The 26,648-nt window shown below is 42.0% G+C and overlaps 1 protein-coding gene across 4 annotated transcripts in view; it reads right to left on the bottom strand.

The window, feature by feature from the left end:
* Positions 1-974: 974 nt before the first annotated feature.
* Positions 975-26,648, bottom strand: part of slc8a2b (solute carrier family 8 member 2b) — a 195,239-nt gene continuing 169,565 nt past the window's right edge. For all 4 annotated transcript variants that reach the window (XM_028569661.1, XM_028569687.1, XM_028569678.1 and 1 more), the window contains 6 exons: positions 23,909-24,012; positions 20,922-20,939; positions 13,806-13,930; positions 7,469-7,568; positions 5,773-6,048; positions 975-4,129 (listed from right to left, as the gene is read on the bottom strand). In XM_028569661.1, the coding sequence (XP_028425462.1) occupies positions 3,753-4,129; positions 5,773-6,048; positions 7,469-7,568; positions 13,806-13,930; positions 20,922-20,939; positions 23,909-24,012 (1,000 nt within the window). In that variant the 3' untranslated portion in view covers positions 975-3,752. The remainder of the gene's footprint in view (positions 4,130-5,772; positions 6,049-7,468; positions 7,569-13,805; positions 13,931-20,921; positions 20,940-23,908; positions 24,013-26,648) is intronic.

Genomic DNA, 26,648 nt, shown 5'->3' with positions numbered 1-26,648 from the left:
TCAGCACGTAATCCGATGCAATCCTGTTCCCGCTGGTGCTGATCATTCTTCAACCGGTCATAGATTACACATGAGTTCAGCAGACCTGTTTGTGTGTGTGTGTGTGTGTGTGTGTGTGTGTGTGTGTGTGTGAAATATGCATCAGAGTCTGTGGTATGCATGAGTGTGCGTTCTCACACAGCGTGGGAGAGGGGCGTGAGAGGATGACCTATGGATATCTGTGTGTGTGTGTGTGTAATGTGTAATTGTGGTCCCTCATGGTGGTTTAGTGAGGAGACTAGAGTTAGACTACTGTTACAACCTCACGCACCACCGACATGCCCCACAGCCTCCATTAATATCTACAAAAAAAGTTCTTCTTTATAGCTCAAGACGACCCAAGACTGACAATTATACTGGCAAATGTTCCATACTGTTTCTTCATGTAAACATGCTACTTACACTCAAAAACTCCTCCTCCAAGAGAACTGAATGAAGAAATGTACATTGGCGGAGGGTTACAACAAACACTGGCACAGTAAAAGATGTCAACGGACCTCTAGTCAAAGCTACGAACGAAACAAGATGTGTTTTTAATAGCTTTTGCTCCTTGAACTAAACGCCAAACTTTATCTCAACATAAATAATCTTGTAAATAAATAAATATCTAAATAAATAATCTTATGCAGTAAGTTACATAGACACGAACGTCCTTATTTAAATCAGATGGGATAGTGTTTGGTTATGATACACTACACCGTTTGGAGCAGTTCAAAGGGGAGCTTCTTCGCTGTGGAAAGTAAATCTAAATCTAAATCCACTTAAATTCAGTAACCATATAATCTACACTACCAATTGTATATATTTGATACTATTCTAAACGTCGATTAGAAGTAAAAAAAAATCGACCGTGGCTATATATGCAAGGAAAAGATACAAAATTTTAGAAAGTTTACAAAGTATAGTTAGTCAATGGTAAACTAATCGATTCTTTCTGATATTATCGCATGTAATAACGGTAATAACAAATTCCACTGGTATAGCACTTATTATTTGTGGGTGGAATGTTTGCTATGCACCTGCAGCACAAAGTGCAATGTATTTAATGTGACTAAGATTAGGCGGTGAATATTACAGTGATTCTAACGCTGACTGGGATGATGAATCAACTCTTCCTCCTTTAGAAAAGGAAAGCTGGACTCTTGAAGCTTCTAGTCTAAGCTCATGGTTAACTGCTTTATCATCGTACTGTGGTGTGGCACACTGCTCGCTACATTCGCTGTGACATGTTTTTCATGCACTGACTTCTAACCTTTATGTAGCTCAATGTTAAAAGTAATAAACCTGAAACGTCCACAGCAGTTTACACTGGTGTGTACTGTTTTTAGTTGTGCGTTCTGGTTGTTTTTTCTGTCTATTAAGCAGCCAGTAGTTTCTGTAGCGTGTGAACACTTTAACTGTATGTTACAACTCTGCCATGCAATACTAAGCCAACGCATACATGCCTTGAACGGCAGCGTTTCCCACTGAAAACTGCCTATGCTATGGTACGAAGACTATAGAAACTGTCTTTGATTTGCACCTCTGATGAGGCCGACTGTCAGCTGTCTGCTGTTGAGCTACAGACTGTAAACAAACTCTGAAGAACGTTAGATGACAGACCTTAGTTAGTTCGTTCTTCTTAACAGTGTGCAGACTTCCAATACAACGGAGAGTATTTCCTTTAAAATGTCTGCTGCTCGTATTGTGCTCTAAGCACAGGTGGATGGGCAGGGATGGAATTACAACAATCCCTTTCCACAGGACAAGAAAGAGAGAGTTTGTCGACTAAAAGAAAAAGAAAAACACAGCATGTTTTAGTTACGTTAAATAAAGTGCAGCTTTGTACAGCCGGGAGCTTGAATACTAGATTTTTACTTGAGAGTTTTCCTTAAGGCATTGTATAGGTGCCATCTTGAAGCATCAGTGTAATACGGACTAGCACCCTGCATCCTAATTAAAGTTCGGATTAGGATCTTGTGTCCTCATCAATATGCTGTAGAGTGAACGTTGATGATCGGAATCCGTTGTTTCAGTTTTTAAAAGGACTCATTGTAATTCACTGGCTTTACTCTTGATAGTAAACTAACACTGTTAAGTCTTGTTCGATGACCCATGCATGTTTGTCTGACCGTGCTGCTGTCGCTAAAAGGTAAAGGATTAGTCTGTCAGGATACATGCCACAGTAATGGATTACTCTGTTACTACCCACGATGCCACGGTGATGACTGACTGCAGTTCAGCGTCTCAGATCTCAGTCCATCTGGATGGAGAAAAAAGCTTTGAACAACGTTTCCACGTGTGTTTTGATTACACTCCACACAGCGAATGTGTGTTTGTGTGTGTGTGTGAACATATTTGGTCCTTCTGAGGAGGAAAATGTCCTTTTTGTTCCTCTCAGATCAAACACCTCACCTCTTCCCCGTCGGCCTACACAAACTCAGGGATGTCATTTACAGGCGGATTCTGATTATTCCATTTCACAAAGTATATTTGTGACTCACTGGGTGAAGATGTTCAATATCTGGCTATGCATGCATGCAAAAAAATAAATAAAAATCTCTCAATTTGATATACTGTCAGAGAGAGCCTATGGGTACCATGGAAACCTTCTGGTAAAAAGACACATCTGACGGGAACGCAGGATAATAGGGACGTATGGCTTTTCATAAACTTTTATCTCACCAGTTTATCATTCGTTTGGTCAGCTAAGACATTCTAATAGTTTGTAGCCAAAAATCGACCCACGCTCGTTGAGCTGTCTTCACTAATGTTTGTGATCTGTGGGCAGCGTTCCAGTCTGCGCGTGGATTTTTTAAAAACATCGAAGCAGAGATGTAATTTGACTCTCTATACAGAATGGTAGCTACGTATTGCCACCCTCTCTAACTTCGTCAGTGGTAGGCATTGTCTGCCTACTGAAAACACTACACTCTATGTACAGTACACTGGTTTTAACTATTTATTCCTGTAGTAAACAAACGTAATGATATTGTTATTGTAAACATTCCACTCCTTTTTTTTTTTTCCTTCACACAACGCTCCACCCCCTCACACCGGTACAGTGTAGCTGTACCAGTAAAGACAGTAATACAGAGGAGAGGTGTTCAGCACAGGTTTTTGTTGTAGGAAACTAAAGTTTCTTCAGTGATATACATTTAGTCTGGTGTGCACAGGTTTCTGTTCCTCTTCTCTATTCCTAGGCTCCAACCTAAACCCATCTGGCTTTACGATTAATAAGACTGCACTCCAGTGGCTGGACCTGACTTTCTTTATACCTCTAAAATATCCAACCTCACAATCACTCTCTTTTTCTCTCCGTCTTCTCTCTGCCAACTTTGCTGTGGTAACCTTTCGCATTCACATCTCTCGCCCCTCGCTAACACTTCTTCTTGCCCTTCATCGTGCCTGTAAATGTTTGTTATGATCTGTTTACACATGCGTACATAGAGAGTGTGTGTGTGTGTGTGTGTGTGTGAACATTTATCTGAAGTGTTTTAGTGTCCCTGCATCAAAGACCAGGACCCTTCCAAGCTCTATCAAAACAGATGAATCTTACACTTGTTTCATGTCAAACTGTGAACTGTATGGACTGGGTGTTAAAGTATATGTGTGTCTGTGTGTCTGTGTGTGTGTGTGTGTGTGTGTGTGTGTGTGTGTGTGTGTGTGTGTGTGTGTGTGTGTGTGTGTGTGTTGCTGTGGAATATTCTTCCAGAGCTTTCTCCATCTCCTGTTTAAAAGCCGCTGATGTGGCAGTAAGCCTCCAGGCTGGAGAAGAGGATGTAGAGGAACCACAGGCCCAGGAACAGCAGGCTGGTGACGAGGCGGGCCCCCCTCGGGCCGCCGAGCTCTCCGCCGATGGAGGGCCGGCGCCTGAACATCAGCACGCCCATGCAGATGAAAGCGAAGATGGTGAAGAGTGTGACGGAGAAGGCCAGCGACCCCGGGTCCACCTTGAACTCCTTCCCTTTGATTTTCCAGTAGATGGAGGCCACCGACCACGCCACGCCGATCCCGAGGAAAACGTTGACAGCGTTGCTACCGGTGACGTTACCAATGGACGCATCGGCGTGCTGGTCCTGCATGGCGGCCACTTTGCTAGCAAAGGTGTCTGAGAAGAGAGAAAGAGGTGGAGCACACAGACAGAAGAAGCAACACTGATGAACTCCGATACAAACCCTGCAGTGCCCTGCTACACCATGAACTACTACAACTACTATTTTTAGTCATAGTCCCATTATCTTTATCGCCATTGTTCATCACACCCCCAACTGGCCCCGTCAGACACCTCCCACCAAGAGCCTGGGTCATTTCGATGTTTCTCCCTAAAAGAGGGAGTTCATCCTCACCACTGTCGCACTAAATGCTTGCTCTTGGGGGAATTACTAGAATTGTTGGGTCTTTGCAAATTATAGAGAGTGGTCTAGACCTACTCTATCTGTAAAGTGTCTCGAGATAACTCTTGTTATGATTTGATACTATCAATAAAATTGAATTGAATTGAATTTAGGGCTGCATACCGACCCTTTACAGAGATAACAGGGCAGATGACAAAATTACGTCATGCAAACCCTTGTGGACCCTCGCAGCCATGGATTGATTACTGAACAGACCTACATGCCACAGGTCTAGAGGCCCCCAATGACTTGGGTCCCTGGGTCTATGCCCTGTGGTCTGTTTGGGAGAGTCAACCATATGACTACAAAGAGACACAAAATAACCCCAAAGAGACACAAAACAAATAAAAATAGACACAAAATAACCACAAAGAGACACAAAATAACCACAAAGTTGTTCTCACCTTCTTAACAATGAAAGTTTGAAATTGTACACGCAGCTTTTTGTCATTCCTTTCTCTGTTTTGGTCGTCTTTTTCAATGCTTTTGTGGCTTTTTTCCCTCAAGTTTTTTGTCACTTTTCCGATTTCTTTGACGATTTTAGTTTATTTTGTTGGTTTTTTTTATAAATTTTTTGAAGCTTTTGCTGACTTTTTTGTCACTTCTTTCCAAGTTTGTCACTTTTTCTGATGTCTGTCGATTTATTTTGAAGTTATTCTTGTTTTTTTCCATGTTTTTGAAACATTTTTGTCACTTTCTTCAAGCTTCTATCAATTTTTTTTCAAATGCTATAAAATCTAATAAAATACCCAAATGAATTGAAAGTATTGAACTGATCATTTATTTTACACTAAAGAACGTTGTATGGAACCATCCACGTTATTTTTTTTAGGGCTGGGCGATACGGAGAAAATCAAATAACACGATATTTTTGACCAAATACCTCGATATGGATACTGCAACGATATTGTAGTGTTGACTTTTGGTGCTTTCACAAAATATTTACACAATGAGATTTTTGATAAATAACCATCAGTAATGTTGATATAATGACTAAGTAGGTAAAGGCAAATAATAGAACAGTTACAACAGTCTGGTAAGTTCAGAAAAGTACATCACTTTACTGTAATGCAGCCTTTAAAACCAGGAAAAGACACCACTTACAGTATGCCTTATTACGATATCCAAAATCTAAGACAATATCTAGTCTCATATCATGATATCGATATAATATCGATATATTGCCCAGCTCTATTTTTTTGGACAATTTGTTGAAAGAAACACAAATTTTTTATATAAAGACTTTTTAAAATTGGGTCAAATTTGACCCAAGGACAACAGGAGGGTTAAAAGAGCTCTGGTAATGTCTACTGGTCTGTCTCAGGTAGTCTCCCAGTGAAAGAGGATATTCACTCACCTGGAATAGAAGTTCCCAATGCCACAAACACCACGGCCGTCACGGTGTCCCGGAGCCCGACGGTGCAGCCGAAATGTGACGCCAAATCTCCGATGAATGCGGTGAGGAGGCCGATGACGCAGATGGAGACTAAGAAGCAGGCCCAGCCGTTCCAGTACTCTGTGGGCGGGACGCAGGCGAACAGAACCTTCCAGAAGACGGTGACGAAATGCATGACGTAGTCGTAACAAGATGGTAGGCGCTCTTCGCGACCCTCCTCGTCATCGTCGCCGTCGCCTGGAAGGGAGACAAACCGGAGGAACATTAGACAACATCGCGGAGAAAGGTGAGAGCCAGAACAGCTTTAAAAAACTGTAAAAGATGTACAGAAACTCTACTTCACAGTACACAGTACAGCTGGGCGATTTGTTTCCCTAAAAAAATCTTGATTTACGATTCGATTTCGCCCCCCCCTTCCTTTTAAAACAAAATAACTGCGAACTGTAAATATATTTTAAAAATATATATTTATTGTATTTAATTAAAGTGCATCAACATACAACAACAACAAAATTGCAAAGGCAAACCCTTTCTCTAAGTGAAAAGTCACTGTGCAGTGTGCAACAAAGATTGTTAAACATCCAAATTATTTGGATTAAAAAAAATCGATTTTTTTAAAATTTGAATCGATTTGACCTACCAACTCGATTTTTAAATCAAATCGATTTTTTTCCCAGCCCTAGTACACACTGACACAGCTGGTGCCAGATTGACACATTAGTATTAAAATACAAACACACAGAATAAATGTACAGACTTTAAAGTCCGAACATTTACCCAGTTGATACCAGAGTAGAATAATTCATCTCTGCAGTGAACTGTTCCTTCCACTAGATGATGGCCTTCAACTACAAATCCAACTCCCTCCTAATGACTTATGGTTGAATAATAACACTGACCTCTGTGTTCATGTTTCTGAACACATCAATATTTCCCAATTTTGTGACATAACGAGATCCCATTACACTAACTCAAAGGCAGGTTGAAGGTTAAAATCCTTTACATCTGCTGTTAAAGAGTTTTATGGACCCAAAGAGTAGCTCAGGTGGTCTGTTGCCCTTTAGCGAGTCATAACCTTTCCTTGTTATTTGTTAGTAATCTGCATTCAAAAGGTTTGGCTTCAGAACTACAAATCCAATGTATCACAATGTAAATAGATACATGATACTTATTCCCAACAGTTAACATAATTAATTAATTAACTGCTGCCTGTTCTTTTATTTGAGAAAGGGTCGGTGTACATTTAAAAAATATTCATGCCATCAAACTGCAACTTATTTTGTTTCAAACCGTTAAATAATTAATTTGCCATTTATTTTGATAATAACTTGGTGGGGACATCTCTGACAGTAGCTAAAGCCAGCTAACATATACATCTGTATTTGTTTGTGTATTTGCAGCGTGTTGAGCTGTCAGGGCCACCGCATAACAGACTGATTTTATTCACTATCAGTCAAGACAACAAGGCCAAGACCTCTAATAGATACATAAACAGATAGATCGATAGATAGGTAGATAGATACATGAATAAACAGTAATTAGAGAGCTTAAAGCACATTATACAGAATGATGACACGCGCGCACACACACACACACACACACACACACACACACACACACACACACACACACACACACACGCGCACACACAGCTCACCTGCGCTGACAGTTACTGCCTCCACAAACTGCTCCCTCCAGGAGTGTGTGCCAATCACCAGGGCCAAGTTGGTCTTCTTAATGAGCTTGTCAACGGTGCTCTGCCAATCAGAAGCACAACACACACTTCATTAGCAACCAATTACAGCCGAGGACAGGTGACAGGGTCACTCAGGTGAGGCCAAGCTTGTTAGCTGTGCGGGAATCAAGCACTTCCATCTTTCTTTCTTTTTTAATTTGAGTTCTAAATAAGAAACTTCAAGGACATCTGAGGATGAAATTTAAAGCTTAATTAAAATTATAATTTAAACATCATGATTTAAAGGGGCCCTCCCCCTTTTTTTTTTTTTTACACATGAAGCTCAGTTTACTCATCATGAGGAGTTCTACGATCTTATGTGGCTCACTCTGGAGGGAGCTCTTTAAAGACTTGAGAAATACAATTTTTTAAGAGAAATCTTGGCAGTTTACCCCAAAAGATGTTATTGGATTGCATTATGGAAAATGAGTGAAAAGTCGAGATATATCAGCCTCTGCTGGCTCGATTCACTTTCTGGCAGAGATTAAAACAAGGATTGATCAGTGGTGTAAGTCTACGTGATACGCAGGTATACGCAGTATACCCACTGAGAAAGCTCCAGGATTTCCATATACCCACTTAAAAATACCCAATGAGGTGTAACAACATACTTTGCATTGTAATTTTGATATCTTTTGAATTGTCTTGCAAATTGGTGCATAAACGTGTGTCAGAATGCAGGAAATGAAGTCATTGATGCTCATAACTTCCCTGGGGGAGGATAACCCAAGGCACAAGCAAAGAAATTTTCCTCTCCATGTGTTTCACCTCTATCCAGTCGTGCCGTTTTTCTGCTTTATTTGCAGAGGACTTGATTTCCCACTCGACCAAATAAAACTCCATATCTATTGGAGTAAACTGGGCAAACTAAACCTTGAAATTGCTTTTAAAGTAAAAACAGTAAGAAAAACATCTACAGTACATATGAACAGATATGCTGAGTATGTGGACACACTCTGTAAGAACTAAGTAAAAAATGTAATGTCTGATTTTTTTTGTTGCTGTGATTTTCCTTTTTAAGGAAAAAACACTTCAGTAAGTTTAACTGCAAAATACAAAAATGAGTAGACAATACAACCAACCTAGCAGACAGAGATCCCCAGTCCACTCACATTGATCTCCGGGGTACTAAATCCAAATGCCAATCATACTGAATTGCATTATTCCTCCAGTTGGTTCTCACTACCCACAAATCATAAGAGACAAGTCTAATTATATCTCTCCACAAGGGGGTCAATTGACTTCGTAATCATATGAAAGAAATTTAATTTTGGTGGAGTGTGTATTGAGTGATGATAGAACGACGGGCTCTCATCTCTTTTGTTGATGTCTGTTTGGTGCTCATTTTGTACTCTCTCTCCTTCTGTTATTAATGGTTTTGAATTGGCTCAAAGTGAAGTGGACGCTTCATTTGTTTGCTCAATTAATTTGTATGTTATTTAGGGAAAGTGTAAACGAGGACAAGAGGGCTTATAATGGCCGAGGTTTCCTTAAAAATGTAGACGCACAACAATGCAAAACACACTGCTGTTACTTACTGTATGTTTGAGGGTATTTCATGATTTTTGGACTTTTGAAACACCCACTGATTCAATTACAGAAATTAGTGCTGATGACAACAAGTTATAGTACTTGTTGAAATTGAAATAATTTATTCTGTGCGTATTACACAGACTCAGAGGCGTTAAAACAATACGATACTTCCCTCAGCGCTTCTGGTAAAACAACATTCGATTTAGATCACAAAAAGTTAAACCGAGTCCCATGGAGTGAAATAGAGCAAAAACCTCACTGGAAGTCTAAGACTGCAAGACCTCACCTTTACAGGTGTGTGTCCAAAAAAGTGTATGCTAGCCTATGGCCCTATTATCACCAACACATTGACCAACTTCAAACAGGTGGAGGAGCAACTACACTACACCAATAAGTGGCATTTGAACACCCCAATTTGGCACAACATGCACTTAATGTCTGGTAACAAACCTTTTGTTTGTAACCAGTGGAGTGACAGAGGTATTTATACTCTAGACCAGTTATTCAATGATGAAGGTATGTTAAGTTTTGAAGAACTAAGAGCTAGTTTTGTGGTCCCCAGGACATCATTCTTCCTTTATCTTCGCATTAAGATCAGCCCTAAAATGTTATGGAGTACCATGGGGAAACAGTCTTGAGATGCACCCAATCATTAAATGGCTTGTTGATTCTCCTGTGAGAGGATTAGTGTCCGGAATTTAAGCTAAACTGATGCAAGTGTCCGTAAGAGAACTCCTAATAGTAAAGAAATGGGAGCGAGATCTGAGCCCGGAGGGAAACGTAATTAATTGGGAGACAGTTTGGGTCAACATTTCCCACTGTTCCAAGAACCCAAATCATCAGCAGATCCACTTCAACATATGCCATAGGACATATTGGACTCCACAGAAGAGATACGTCTCTAAAGCCATTCCTACTCCCTATTGAACGTTCTGTCAACCTGAACAAACTGGAACTTTCCTGCACATGGTCTGGGAGTGTGAACAGGTGCATGAGTTTTGGAATAAAACAACATCAATAATATCTGATGTGATAGGATGTCAAATTCAGCAGCACAAGTATCAGTCCTAATGACCTCAGCATCACAAGAATTAGAGGAGAACGACTAGGCAAGGTGTGATTTCTGTTTTTGTTTTCCTTGAGACCGCTGAGGGTGGGGGGCGGGAGAGGGTTGTTGTTCTTTTTCAGTTGTGTGTGTCTGTTTTGTATGTTTAAAAATCAATAAAAAATTGATCTCCCATGGGCCCACCACCTGTGGGAGGAACCGCTGGGGTCGGGTGCGCTGCTGGGGTCGGGTGCGCTGCTACATGGGTGGCAGTGAAGGTCAGGGGCCTCGACGGACCAGACCCGGGCAGCAGACGCTGGCTCCGGGGACGTGGAACGTCACCTCTCTGTGGGGGAAGGAGCCGGAACTGGTGCGGGAGGTGGAGCGCTACCGGTTAGATCTGGTGGGGCTTACCTCTACGCACAGTTTTGGTTCTGGAACCATACTCCTGGATAGGGGTTGGACTCTTTTCTTGCCCAGGCTGTGAGGCGCCGGGCGGGTGTGGGGATACTCACAAGCCCCCGGCTGAGCGCCACAATGTTGGAGTTTACCCCGGTGGACGAGAGGGTCGCCTCCCTACGCCTGCGGGTTGTGGGGGGGAAAACTCTGACTGTTGTTTGTGCATATGCACCAAACAGGAGTTCGGAGTATTCGGCCTTCTTGGAGACCTTGAGTGGAGTCCTGCATGGGGCGCCAGTGGGGGACTCCATTGTTCTGCTGGGGGACTTCAACGCGCACGTGGGCAATGATGGAGAGACCTGGAGAGGCGTGATTGGGAGGAACGGCCCCCCTGATCTAAACCAGAGTGGTTGTTTGTTGTTGGACTTCTGTGCTAGTCATGGATTGTCTATAACGAACACCATGTTTGAACATAGGGATGCTCATAAGTGTACGTGGTACCAGAGCACCCTAGGCCGAAGGTCAATGATCGATTTCATAATCGTTTCATCTGATCTGAGGCCGTGTGTTTTGGACACTCGGGTGAAGAGGGGCGGAGCTGTCAACCGATCACCATCTGGTGGTGAGTTGGGTCAGGGGGTGGGGGAAGACTCTGGACAGACCTGGTAAGCCCAAACGTGTAGTGCGGGTAAATTGGGAACGTCTGGAGAAGTCCCCTGTCCGACAGACTTTCAACTCACACCTCCGGCGGAGCTTTTCGTGTATCCCTGTGGAGGCTGGGGGCATTGAACCCGAGTGGACAATGTTCAAAGTTTCCATTGCTGAAGCTGCGGCGAGGAGCTGTGGTCTTAGGGTCGTAGGTGCCTCAAGGGGCGGTAACCCACGAACACCGTGGTGGACACCGGTGGTCAGGGAAGCCGTCCGAGTGAAGAAGGAGTCTTTCCGGGATATGTTATCCCAGAGGACTCCGGAGGCAGTTGCAGGGTACCGAAGGGCCCGAAGGGCTGCAGCCTCTGCCGTGAAAGAGGCAAAGCAGCGGGTGTGGGAGAAGTTTGGAGAAGACATGGAGAAGGACTTTCGGTCGGCACCAAAGTGCTTCTGGAAAACTGTTCGCCACCTCAGGAGGGGGAAGCGGGGAACCATCCAAGCTGTGTACAGTAAGGATGGGACACTGTTGACCTAGTAGTCGGGGTGGGGAGGGGTTGCAGTTCGGTGGGCTGGGGATCTCATCGCTGCTCTTTGCAGGTGATGTGGTCCTGATGGCATCATCGGCCTGTGACCTTCAGCGCTCACTGGATCGGTTCGCAGCCAAGTGTGAAGCGGTTGGGATGAGGATCAGCACCTCTAAATCGGAGGCCATGGTTCTCAGCAGGAAACCGATGGAATGCCTTCTCCAGGTAGGGAATGAGTCCTTACCCCAAGTGAAGGAGTTCAAGTACCTTTGGGTTTTGTTCGCGAGTGAGGGGACAATGGAGCGGGAGATTGGTCGGAGAATCTATCGCACCATTGTGACGAAAAGAGAGCTGAGCCAGAAGACAAAGCTCTCGATCTACCGGTCAGTTTTCGTTCCTACCCTCACCTATGGTCATGAAGGCTGGGTTATGACCGAAAGAACGAGATCCAGGGTACAAGCGGCCGAAATGGGTTTCCTCAGGAGGGTGGCTGGCGTCTCCCTTAGAGATAGGGTGAGAAGCTCAGTCATCCGTGAGGAGCTCGAAGTAGAGCCGCTGCTCCTTCACGTCGAAAGGAGCCAGTTGAGGTGGTTCGGACATCTGGTAAGGATGCCCCCTGGGCGCCTCCCTAGGGAGGTGTTCCAGGCACGTCCAGCTGGGAGGAGGCCTCGGGGAAGACCCAGGACTAGGTGGAGGGATTATATCTCCAACCTGGCCTGGGAACACCTCGGGATCCCCCAGTCGGAGCTGGTTAATGTTGCTCGGGAAAGGGAAGTTTGGGGTCCCCTGCTGGAGCTGCTCCCCCCGCGACCCGACACCGGATAAGCGGACGAAGATGGATGGATGGATGGAAAAAATTGATCTTAAAAAAAAAGTTAAACTGCACAAGTGGGAGCTTTTTCCTTAATTAAAATTCACATTGTTTTAATTTTCTAAAGAGCAATAAATGGATTAGCAATATAACATTCTTCTGTGTGTTGGGCCTTTTGTGAATTGAGACTTATGGCTATGCCAGTAAATTGTACTAATGTTATTGCCTAGAGTGGCTGGCAGTGGGTATTTGCTTATGTGGTGGCTGCTTTTATTTACTTAAAATACACCTGAGCTCAATGCACATTTCAAATATTTGGATTGCTCGTGGTCCCCTTCCTCCGATTTTGCTCTCTGTGCGTGGGGGATCGCAGTGGAAGCCTGAGAGGCAGTGCTCTGTGCGTGCCTCAAGCTTTCTACCACATCATCCATTTAAAAAATGTAAACCCGTATCCAACTTGCTCGCTGAGAGGGTTAAGACGCGGGTTCACTAGTGTGAGAGAGAGTGTAAAGGTGTATTATATAACAAGTCCAGAAAAGCCATCAGTGCCCCAAACACCGTCTACAGCGCAAGACCACAAGGGTGAACATTATATAACAAGTCCAGAAAAGCCATCAGTGCCCCAAACACTGTCTACAGCGCAGGACCACAAGGGTGAACATTTCTGCTCTGGTTTTTGCATTTAGATTGGAACTACATACTTTATGCATACATTAAATGTTCAACTCTGCTTCTCTGCTATTAGACTTAAAGCAGGCTTCTTTGCCATTTTTCTTTTTAAATACCAAACAATGAGTTGAGTAATACACTTTAAAGCTGCTGTTAGAGCCAAATAGATTTTTTGTAAAAAATAGATGTAAAAAAAAAATTTAATTTAGTTGTATTGTTTGTATGCAAAGACATTACATGGGTATAGGTAGAGCCATATGAAAGGCATGTGCTGTTAAATTGCACCTTATATATGTGCATGTGGGTGCCTCCCATTGTGTCTGGCAGTCGAGAAAGTGAACATTTTGAAAGGTCAAACGCAGACAAATATATTTTAAAGCACCAGATTTTTAGAAGTAATTGCATTTATTTTCTTTCAATAAATGTTTTCACTTTTAGACTTTCAAGGATCACGCAGCCACCACTGGATGTCAAGTCTACAGCTGCGATGAGCTACCATCTATAAGCCATCCACACATTTATCTTAATGATATCAGAACAAGTGATGGAATAAACAGGCAACTTTTCACAGCACAAAACACAAAGAGGGTGCTGTTCTTCCAGAGGAAAACAAATACACGAACGGTGCACCTTGAATTCGTACGACTCCTCGATGACCACCTCGAGGCGGCTGTGCTCTCCCAGGATTGGCTTCCCCATCTCAGCTATCTTGCGAGCCTCCTCCTCCTCGGCACTCATCTGTCCCTCCGCCCCCTCTGTGGGAGGTAGAGGTGATGGGAAGGAAACAAGAAGGACACCAACGGTGAGCATGGATTGAAACCAAAGTGCATGTCACAGATCTTTCCAAGTTCTACCGCTATCAATAATAGATTGTGAGTCAGCATTTTATTTTAAGCTCCACTGCATCAACACGTCTGAAATATGTATCCGAGTCTGTGGTATGCGTGGATTCTCACACAGCATGGGAGAGGGACGTGAGAGGATGACAGATGGATATCTGTGTGTGTGTGTGTGTGTGTGTGTGTGTGTGTGTGGAAGCAGAAAAACAACAACAGCGACACAAAGAAAGATCAGGGAGGTGGATCTACAGAGAGTAAACACTAACTTTTGATTGGTTTGCTGCTTAGCTGAAGTTCGGAATCAAACAGAAAATAGTAAAATCTTGGTCTAAGTCTGTGGCAGACTGCACAATCCCAAAGATATCCAGTTTACAATGATATAAAGCTTAGTGATGCAATTCCTATTGTGTGTAAAGGAGGAAGCAGAGAGTCTTTTTTGCTTAATAAATGACTTAAAAATATGATGAATGGTGCCAACAAATGAAAAATGTATATTGTGGGGCCTCCTGCTGCTGGCTCAGTTTGCCAAGGTACATATGATGTAACCTCAATCCAGCTTGGATCTTAGACCTAAACGTTGCATGCCAAGGCTTCTAGTACTGTCTGCAAAAGATCAGATAATCCATTATTCATACCCAGAGGGGAAATTCAGGTGTTGCAGCACAACACAAATAAAAAAACACTTTCTGTGCTAGAAATCTGGTCTCTTCAGTAGAGCTGGGCAATACATCGATATTATATCGATATCGATATATGAGGCTAGATATTGTCTTAAATTTTGATATGAAGTGAAGTCTTTTCCTGGTTTTAAAGGCTGCGTTACAGTAGAGCTGAATACCAAAACAATTACAATTGAACAGAAATAGTCTGAGAAACTATTAAATTAAGAATAAAATAAATAGTCTACAAAACTAGCACGTTTCCTGACTATTAGAGACGGTCTGAAGACCGTTCCGGGTTTTGCAAGGTTTGCCGAAGAAAAGAACTAAGCCTTGTGGTGACGAGTGCATTGAAAAAGAAAAAGAGTATACTAAAGCTTCTGTAACTATGGGGAATGAAACCTCCATGTGAAGCATCTGGACCCATTGTTGGTGAGATGAACCAGAAATATTGACCGAACTGCTTGAGATGTCTGAAATATTGGTCCTTTCTTTAATTAACCTATTTTGTCTGCTTTTATATGTTTAACTGTTTTAACTGCTCTTTATTCGCGTATGTTATCTCTCAGTTCTTTAAATTCTTATACTGCACTGTAAAATGTATTATTGTCTTTTAAATTGTTTTAAATTGTTTTCTAACTGCTCTTTCATGTTTTATGTGAAGCACTTTGAATTGTCCTGTTGCTGAAATGTGCTATATAAATAAAGCTGCCTTGCCTTGCCTAGAGCGATGTAATTTTCTGAACACACCAGACTGTTCTAGCTGTTCTATTATTTGTCTATAGTCATTATATCAACATAACTGATGATTATTTATCAAAAATCTCATTGTGTAAATATTTTGTGAAAGCACCAATTGTCAACTAGCCTGACGTGGTCATACTCAGATTCTAGTCAGAATGTGAACTTCCCGACCTCAAATTTTGTGGGCGGGGCTTAAGTTCGGCTGGCATCCAGGCTAATTGTCAACCCTACAATATTGCCACAATATCGATGTTAAGGTATTTGGTAAAAAATATTATATTTGATTTTCTCCATATTGCCTAGCTCTACTCTTCAGCTGGTTTGAATGATATATAAAGACAGACAAGGTGAAGCTACTATCACTTTACACAAAGCTTAACCTTGTGCCTCTTGATAATATCGATCCATTTGTGAGTCTCTTCTTCTTCCCGGTCTTTCATACAGTATTTGAGAGAGAGACAGGGAGCTAACAATTTGCAAGAAGAGGGGATTAATGCTGACATGAGGTTTGTGTTATTGATGTAGCAACAGAAGAGTTCAACACACAGAAATAACTGAGAAAGTGAGCCAATCAGGGATTCAAGTCTCTTCTCTTTACCAAAGAGAGGTTGTTACAGTCGGGTGATCCACAAAGAGCTTTAGAAACACTTCTTCTAGAAAGACTCTCTGTCTAAGTGGCTTTTTCACATTCGTCCCTTCTGCTCAGGAGTGAGAGAGAAGGGAAATAAAGAGACCAGGAGGTATGGAGACGGTGTGTGTGTGTGTGTGTGTGTGTGTGTGTGTGTGTGTGTGTGTGTGTGTGTGTGTGAAGAGCAGGCAGAGATTATAGCCCTCCGCAATCTCTTCAAAGGCGCGGCGTGTTTAATAATGAAAAGACTGTAGTAGTAAAGCAGCATAAGGCAACTTTGCCTGCATCGTTTCACTATTTCAAGCTGTCATAAACACAGACACACGTTAACGCACACCTTAGCATGCACACGCTCAAACATGGCTTCGCTTCACTTTAAAGTGCTTTCGCTAGAGCAGCAACATCGTTCACCAGAAGACCGACTCTATGAAGACCACCTCCCCCGAGGTGAACGACAAATCCCCTTCAGGGCAATGATGCTGCAGGGCCTCCCGCTCTCAGTGCACTTTTAATTGATCCTTCAGCCTCTGAATTTGGCATCTAATTGTCAGTCGTTTGAGGGGAAAACTGCTCCGTTGCTTTGCGCTCCAAGTGGCAGCAAGAGGCATTTTGAATTTTGGAAAGTTCTAAGACTTCATCAGACAAAACACATGATGTCAGTTACTTGTGCACACTGGGGAAATTAATACATACATCTGCTTTACTGGGCCCTAAAAAGCGTTCTGGCTGGATTATTATTGGCAAATCTAGTTTTCTTTGGATTCAGCTGCTGCTGGTTGGAGAAAACAATTTCCATATAACCAAATCAGACCTCAAGTTTTAGAGTTCTACTCTTTCTTTTGCGTCCCACACAAGGCTCCAAATTAAAAGTTGTTTTGTCATGTAAAGTACAGCCCCAGCAGGCTTATTAGCTACTGCATTTGGCGGTCTAAGAAAGGCCACAAACACGATGATCTATCTGCATCAGCAGCACACAAACAGAGCCCAGAGTGTGGAGCGCTGACTCATTTGTAAGCATTTATTTCCAACCTGTTCAATTGTGCTGTGCTAAGATTCACAAAGGCCAGTTCTGCTGGGATCCAAACCCATCGCTCCCCCGAACAGGGTTAACATCAGAGAGATGCCAGAAATGTGAGCCAGGCCATTACAAGGTAGTACCGAGTAAGGGTGCAAGGCAGACGCTCAGCAAAATACCTGAGCAGCTGCAGCAGCAAAAAAAAAAAAAACGATTGCAGCTGCAAGAACGTGCAGGGCTTAACTTTTTGAGGCACTTGTCCTTCGAACAAGTACATTTACGTTTCACTTGTCCATGCACAAAAGTCACTTGTCCGGGTAAAGAGTCATCATTTTATAAAAAAAAATTGTTTTGCTAATGCAGAATTCGAACAAACCGTTGAAAGCATCCAAACACTATCAACATTAATAAAATTCAGTTGAAACAGTAGAAACAAAAGTGTCCCAACAATAGATTTCCCATTCAACAAGAAAAAAGGATCTCCAGACTTCATAGTACAAAGTAATATGTTGCACGCCGGTGTGCAGAAGTTAATATATTGAGATTCTAAGTCAGTAATTTAAAGTTTGTCATTACTTTCAGATTCCCAGTCAATATTCTAAGTTACTAAGTCAATATATTGAGATACTAAGTCGATACTTAGTATCTTATATTATACTTATATTATATATTATACTACTTATACTATATCTAAAATAATTTTGTAGACATAACAATGGATTTTGCCACTTTATGTTGGTGTTAACTATTTTTTTTTTTTTATACAATTTCACTAATTTCTACCCAGCAGAGGCTGATTTAGATTCCTTTAAAAGCTGTAGCTACTTTACAGTTGATTATTTAACCAGCATGTTATTTATTTGTTTCAAAAAGGAGCACAAAAAAAAACAACATTCTAGATCGGCAAAAACGACTTCTGGATGGGAAAAGGGTATTTTACAACAGCTTTGAATGCAGCACGAGTATGGCGAGGCCAATTTTAAGTGAACGCAACATCGGTGTTTTTCCGACAACAGCAGCTACAACGTCATACGTTCCTCTCTCTCTCTCAGTGAAATACAGACAGACACACTTTTACACCGTTTAGCTGTCAGCATTTTAACCGTGTTTACTCTAGCTGCTAGTTAACCGTAGGTTAACGTTACCTTCTGCCAAGTGTAGTGTTTACTAGCGTGACATGCGGCGATGTTTAGGTTCCCTCGTCCGTTTTTGGAGCATCAGAGAGAAGTGCCGGCACCGAAATCTGCGTTGCAATTCGGTCCGGTAGATAACGGTCATTAAGGCACCGGTGCCGTATTAGCACCGGGTCTCTCGTTTTCTGTCAATGATGTGGCGAGGAGATAACGTTAAGGTGACCAGATTTCCCGGAGCTCAAACCGTGACACTTTGCACGTGACCATAGTGCTCGTGCACGCACACGCTTTTTAACGTGAACATGTGCAAGCCCAGGTCAGACATATACACAGACAGTAACTTCATTATTTTGATCGTAGGCTCCTCATCTAATAATAGTGTTTTTTCCTGTAAAATTAACAAAAATGCAAAAGTGTGAGATATACAGTATGTTGAGATTTTTTCTAAAAAAAGATTCTTTGAAGTGTTATTTATTCCAATAACACCAAAATAATTAAAATTATTTATTGAAAATTTTAAGCATAACCACTTCATTTCCTGCATTCTGTGAATTTTTATGCATACATTTCTACCTTTTTCTGAATCAACGTATACTGCAACCTGCAAATATCTGTAGCCTAGGCATCATGTAGGCTACTCCTCCTTCCAGTTTGGCGTCTTTTGGTGAGGAAGTAACCTCCTTAAATGTGCATATGACAATTATTCACCTCAATGATACATTAATTCATTTTAATTTATAATAGACCCCTGGACTGTAATATTTCAGATGTGTTTGAGCAAGATTCCAAAACTTCGTGCACCTTCAAAATACAGTATATGTGTTCTCTGTGATTTGGAGGAGACGATGAATCGTGACATTGAGAAAAATAAAGTTAGGTTAGTAGAGAAGAATAAAGAATAAAGTCACTGTATTTCAGAAACTAATCTATACCTGCACCATATAGTCTGCTGTGCATTACGTGATTGCTCTGCTGATACAGCAGATCTCAGACCTCCTGACTGACACAGAGTCCCGTTTGGGTCTCTGGTCTCTGAATGAGACAAATAGTTTAGCTAGAGAAGTAACTGAACGCTGCTCTACATCGGAGGTGGAAAACGGAAACTACAGAAATAAACGGGGCACAAACGCAACACATCTACCGCAGCATGGCCACAGCTGAGCGCGTCCATAAACCTGAAGCTGCGCTGCATTTTACAGACAGAGTGGACACAAGCAGGTCTGCTTCAGAGCTCCGTGTGTCTGAGTCTGAACCGTAGACTGGAAACATCATGTCACAGGAACTTCTAACTAAATCATTAGCATTACGCTCCTAAACATTGTGCTGATGGCATCAATGTAGGCTATTACACTGATTTGGCTACGATTCCTCCCAAAACTTCACCCGGCTTTCCTCACGGAGAGACGGTTGCTAGGTGATAGCAACAAATACAGCATGGTCGGACCCCGCACGTAGCTGCCCGTTCTATTCGCCTCGGAAAAATAAACTGGACAAAGTTACATTCGGGGCTACACTCAAAACATTTGAGGCTGAAGACACGGCAAAATTGGCTGACGCCGCTCCTGGTGTAAACCGGGACATTTTAGCGTCCCGACAGGCTTTTGTCGGGACTCGGGACAAACATTTGAAAATCGGGACTGTCCCGGTCAAATCGGGACTGTCCCGGTCAAATCGGGACGTCTGGTCACCCTAGGTAACGTTAAGGCGGAGTTAGCAAGCTAACGTTAGCTAACTAACACCGGCAGGTTCACCGTGCTTTCATGCTGCATTGCTTACAGAGAATGAGCTGAACAGCGGGCTGGGTCTAACGTTAGCGGCCCGCTGGCCGACTAAAGCTGGGTCCGCTGCCCGGCATTGCGGGGTGAAAAATGTATCGTTTCAAATCGGTAACATAGACGTAATGAGTGGCACATAACGTGAACTAACATGGCATTTTATTTTGTTTGAGTTTTAACTTGTCCAGTGGGACAAGTAAATTTCTCTTCCACTTGCCCTACAAAAAATCCACTTGTGGCATTTGTTCGAACGTACTGCAAATGGAAATAAATTACTTTTTTTGGATTCAAATTTTGCTTCCTCTGAAATCAGCAAAAAATACCAAACATTTCCTTGTTTCAGCTTCTCAGTTATGAGGATTTTCTGCTTTTCTCTGTTTTATAACATTATAAACTGAATTTTGGTCAGACAAAACAAGACCACTGAAGAGAAGATCATCTTTGACTAAAGGAAATTGGGCCTTTTTCTGACATTCTATAAAACACACAATGAATTGACAAATCAAGAAAACTACCTGCAGATGAATAGATAATAAAAAATAACCTTTAGAGGCAGCCTAGTCTCGCTAGATCGAATGCTATGTGGAGTAGCCAGACCCTCCTCTAGCGCGCTTTGGAGGAGGGTCTGGCTACTCCACATAGCATTTGGGGATGGGATGAAAATGAAAATGTGCTTTGGTTTATTGGCATTTCTATAAACCAATCACAATCGTCTTTGGCGTTGCTAAGCACTGGAGAAAAGCCGCGGTGCCTCTGCAAAACAGCCTCGGTAAGGAACTTGTTTTGGTGGAACATGTGTACGTTTAAAAGTTGTTTTAGTCTGATTGGACAGATAGTCTAGCTAGCTGTCTGGATTTACCCTGCAGAGATCTGAGAAAAGGTTAACCACAGTCCTCATAAATCCACCGGAGTGGACGCCAACTCAAAGGGAAGGAATAATCAGATGGTCTTACCTTGGTTGAGCAGCAGAGCTGTGGAAAGGACAGAGAGGGAGGGTAAAGAGAGCACTGAGTATTAGCACACATTCAGCCCAACAACAACATCTGATAATACATCAAACTCAACTTGACACGGCCAGATTAAACACAAACTCACTGAATCCCTGTGAACTTTCTTTCCGTGGGCCATCAGAGCACTCAACATACCTCCAAACCACTAACTCGCCTTTATCATCCCGCAATAATATTACAATATTCATACACCGGGTGCAATATTTTCCCTGTCCCGTTTTTAGTGTTTTTTTATGTCTTAAATTATTCTTGCTTTTAGATATTTATTGTCTATCTTGTTATTATATTAGCTCTAATGCACCTTCAGTTGTGGCACTCACAATTCCATTGTATGGGTCTCTTTGCAATGACAATATAGGTTTATCTGTCTTATCTTATTTACCATCAACAAAACTCTGTCCTCTTAACCCCTTTATCTGACAGCAGACAGTAGTTTTTTAACCTCTAACACACTGTGGCGACGGCTGTCTGACTTCTAAAGAAATACAAAGAAAAAAGAAGGTGGCTCAGCCCTGGTGTTTGTGCAGTGACAGGTAATGGATGAATGCATGGATCCCTGAACGTGTGCAAGTCTTTGTGTCTAAGAGAACTTTATTGATCCCTGTGGGTGAAGCGGGTCACTGAAGCAGCTAAAAAAACAGAAGAAACAGAACAAAAAGACAAAAGGAAACGACCGGGCCTCAGCAAAACGCAGAATACGCAAACTAGAACAGCACAAAAGTTTGCAGTCGGTTGGGTTCATTTAAAACGCGCAATGTGTAATTTTCTTCCGGTAGGGGTCTCTCCATGAAAACAACAACAAAAGATGCAGTTTGGTGACTCTGTGAAGTAGCGTGGTATCAGTTGTTGTCTTCAGCACCATTTGCTGTCAGCTTCTACCGGTTAGAATTCCTTCACTGCTAATTCCTTCTTGTTTACCACTCAGGAGGTTTATTTACCAGGAGCCGAATTATCCACAGAGGCATTCTCCTCTCCAAAACAAACAGACCCTCTGATTAAAACTGGTTAAACACTGGGTAAAGCAGTCTCACGTTAAAAATCTACTTCTCTTGTGGCCGGGTTGGTTCAGTGGGTAGAGCAGGCGCACATATACTGAGAGGTTCATGCCTCGACGCAGAGGTCCAGGGTTAAAATCCAACCTGCAACAATTTCCTGCATGTCTTCCCCCTTTCTCACCTAGCTGTCCTGTCAAATTAAAGGCGGAAAAGCCCCAAAAATTTATAATAAAAAAAACCGCTTTGCGGACGGTCTAGAGCCGAGCTGCTGCTAACGTTTGCTCAGCTTGTTTCTCTGATATCTTTAAGATTCAGACGTCTGAAAACTACAAACTTCAATCTGATAAAACATATAGTTAAAATGTGGCTTAAAACTGGATAAAAAGTCAATTTTATGACAGCTTATGGCAAGACCAAATGTAAAGAACTGTTACCTTGATTGAAATTAGAGATTTCTGTGGGAAATCTTTGTCTGGAAAAATTTGGGATGATTCAAAGTATACAACTCAACAAAATATAAAAGATAGGTCTAGTCAGTTTTTTTTTTTTTTTTATCAATACTGAAAAATATTTATTTTATTTTGACAAATACAACCAAATGTTTTCTTCTTAAGAAGTTAAAGAAGTTCTCAAAAGTTAAATGTTGTCTAAATGCAAAAAAGACTATGCTGAAATGAAACATGTACAGATGTATACAGTATATGGTGCTCTAGTCCAACTCTGTGTACTTTAACTTGAGTGAAACGTAGACGCCACACATTACCTATCTCCCTGTTGTGGTTTGGGTACCACATTCTCTCCTGTTTTCTAACCGTTCATCACTATTCATGAAATATGAGCCCCGGGTGCAGGCTGGACTAATAATTCATTTTTTATTAATTATTTCTTCATGAGCTATTTGTGAAACCAGAACATGAATACATTTGCAATTTTAAATTGACTTTCTTGCCGGTAGGTTTTCAACACAGCGTCTGTGTTCCTGAGATATAAGAACTACCGATGAAACATTTTGGGCCCTTTTTTAACGATCTAAGTGCATGATGTGAAGCGCATGTTGCAGGTGCGTTTAGGGCGTGTCCAAATCCACTTTTGCTAGTTTGACGGCGGAAAAAAGGGTTGTACTTAGTGTCTTCATTAATTCATAGGTGTGTTTTGGGTGTAACATGTAATAAACCATTCAGAGATCATCTCCCATTCCCTTTAAAAGCCAGGCGCGTTTGGACCTTGGAGCATTGCTAAAATGATGGTGGATATTTTTATTTGTAATCTTTTGCGTGTGTGTGTGCTTCTGCGCGTCCCCACAAATCTAGGCGCATTTTACTAATGTGCTGTTAAAATAACAATTAAATGCTGACTTTAGACCAGGTTTTTGTTGGTCAACGGTGCAATCACTTCCCGCTGCCTCCAGATAGCAACACACCAAGAATGCACCTGAACACACCTCCCTGTGAGACCAGCACGCCCAGAATGCACCTGAACACACCTCCCTGTAAGACCAGCACGCCCAGAATGCACCTGAACACACCTCCCTGTAAGACCAGCACGCCCAGAATGCACCTGAACACACCTCCCTGTAAGACCAGCACGCCCAGAATGCACCTGAACACACCTCCCTGTAAGACCAGCACGCCCATGGGCGCACAGATGGGCAGAGGTGCATTTGCTATTTAAACGACGCGGGCGCTGGACGGGAAATTGACAACTGCATCGTTCTTAAACTAGCAAAGACACTTGCGTCGGGCTTTGCGCTGCGCTGCGCCGGGTGCAGGATAGGGACCTTTGAGTCTTAATAAAGTCAAAAAACATGATGCTCTGCATGTCGGTGTGCAGAGGACTTCTTGGTTTGTTTGTAATATTTCAAGTTTCTCTAGAAGGTGAAATAAAATCATCAGTCAAGTCCGAAAAAAAAAAAAAATATACTGTATATATACATACCTGAGATTCCTCTCTTAAGCCAGCGTGGCTCCTCCAACACAATGAAGAAGTTTTCATGTTTTTCATATTCCTCATCATCAATTATCCTGACCTGGAAAGTCTGACTGCACACACACACACACACACACACACACACACACACACACACACACACACACACACACACACACACACACAAAGTGTTTTATTAGTATTTAGTATTGTAACAAACATATGTATTGTATGTAGGGAAGCATCTGTGAAGATGATTAGTCTCCCTGCTGTTGTCTGATCAGGACCAGCTGCTGTGTAAATCACAGCAGAAGGCAGCAGGCCGCAGAGAGTCTCAATAATGCAGACAAAGGTGGGAGCAGAGGAAGAAAGTAAAGAAGGAAGAAAAAAGAAGCAGAAACTCTATGCACTGCAAACCTGAAATGTTCTAGACATTATTCCACATCAGTTGGAACGGACATTAAACGGACTTTACCCTGCCAGCTCTAAGTCCACATAATGTCCAATCGAGCCCAGGTGTCGATAGAACAGGTCATTGTCTGGAGAATTCACAGTGAGCATGTGGGCGTGTTGATGACGTTTCTAACATACGGCATGCACAAAACCGTAAGAAATGGACCCAAGGGTGAAGAAGAAATGTCATTTATACGAAGAGCCCAACAAAAATATCTAACGGAAGAGACAACGAGATTCTTTCCTCAGAAAAATTAAAGGTAAGGTAAGGTAACTTTATTAATACCTGAAGGTAGATTTGGCTTACAGTGGGGGGTTAGGTGGGTCAGCCTCCTTTTACACACACACACACACACACACACACACACACACACACACACACACACACACACAACCAACACAACCAGTAGCAGACTGTAGGATGTAACTTAACAAAGGAGACATCATTGTTCATAAAATACAATAAATCAATAATTCCACCGACACAATATAATAATAATAAAAATAAACAAAATGTAGCGGACCTGTATTGCTACTACTTATGTAATATACGTATAGCCGCTGGGACAAAGCTTTTTTTCTGTATCACTTAGTTTTACAGGCTGGTACTTTATACCTGCGTCCCGACGGTAGAAGCTGAAATTCACTATGTAAAGGGTGGGAGTGGTCTTTCAAAATAGTTCCAGCTATCCTCTGTAACTGTTTAGAATACAAGGATTCTGGGTTGAGTATGGCTTTCCTATCAGCTTACTGGATCACTTGGAAAGGAAAGGCAAGAGACTGACTCTGTTATTTATGACCAAATTATCAACCGGCTACGTGACCGCGGTGTAATCAGCGCCTTGCCCTGCCTCCTGCATGCTCTACCAAGGTAGCCTACCGCCCATTGCCTAAACCAAACAGAGTATTTTCAGTAAGTAAGAACGCATCTGACAACGACAAACTCCCTTTTGTGTGCTATGTGTGAAAGGAAAACTCCTGATTTGTCAGAAATTGTCCGGCATTTAATGCGAGAAAAACCGCTTAAGAGATTCACTGAGAAAGTAATGAGAGGACAGATTTTGTGATGAATGATAAGATATTTTTCTGTGAAAACAACACTATGAGAGTGGTGAGAGCGAACTTAAACAGTAAAGTTGCAGCCGGACAGTTAAACAATAAGCTGAAACTATAAAGCGTACAAAACATTGTCATTCATACATTATTATAAAAATACTGATTATAGCCGCTTTAAAGGGAAACTATGCAGTTTTTTTTTGCTTAATTTACCTTAACTGAACAGCTTCGGAGTCATCGGAATGGTTATATGACTTTTCGAGTTGAATGGTGGTCGTCTCGCTTCCCCCTAGCGCCTGTGAGCGGAAAAACCACTCTTGCAACTTTCGGCTGGCGAGCAGCCGGCCTCAGCGTCAGGAAGTATGGGTGATATCAGGTCTCGCCATGTTACAAATTGCTTCACGGCACTGCACACATACGCCCATTCAGGAACCGGCTAACAAGGTAGCGAAGGAGTTTTTCACACTATCGTCATGGCTGAGCCGGCAAAAAAAGAAGCAGAAAGCTAGGAGAGCATTGTCGGAGGAACAGAGGAAGAGGAAACATCAGTGTAACTGTCTGAGGGACAGTGTTATAAAGATTTGCTCTTGTGGTCTATATTTCTGATAATTTCATATTAAAATCATTAAAAATTTAATAAATAAGAGTTTAAAAAGGGGATGTTCAATTTAAAATTGTACAAAGATATTTTACTTTAAAAATAAGTTGGTTTGAATGTTGTTCTGTAGTACAAATGTCATTTTTGATGTGGAGGTCAAATGACAAGAGTTTAATGAAGGCCACACCTGTTGCATTGTGGGTCGAAGAGAGCAAACGTGGCCACAGAGACACATGTACGGCTTCAAACTAAGATTATGCACGGTTCAAGAGGCGCACACGGTAATTTTGCCCTTGTATTTCAGCCTTGTCACATTTATGTTTAATATTGTTGTACTTTCTTTACATTTAACGTATTATTGTGAAGCTAACATTGTGGGCCCGTCTAGTTGGTGAAACGTGTTTTAGAGACTGTGAAATGACTGGTGGAATTGCATTTGACTTATTGTATTTTATGTGTTTATTTTTCTTTTAGTTTTCACGGTGTCTTACGATAAAACGTGGAAATAAATGAACAAAGGACATCTGTATGATGCGTGGCCTTACTCAATTGGACCAGTGTATTTACAGTCAGACTGACCGAGCGAGGAGTTGGACACGAGTAAACATAGGAGCTGCCAAATTGCGAAACTGCTTCTATTGC

Source organism: Perca flavescens, chromosome 3 (assembly GCF_004354835.1).
Source record: "Perca flavescens isolate YP-PL-M2 chromosome 3, PFLA_1.0, whole genome shotgun sequence".
In the NCBI taxonomy this organism is placed as follows: domain Eukaryota; kingdom Metazoa; phylum Chordata; class Actinopteri; order Perciformes; family Percidae; genus Perca; species Perca flavescens.
This window is presented reverse-complemented; position numbering and strand designations above follow the sequence as displayed.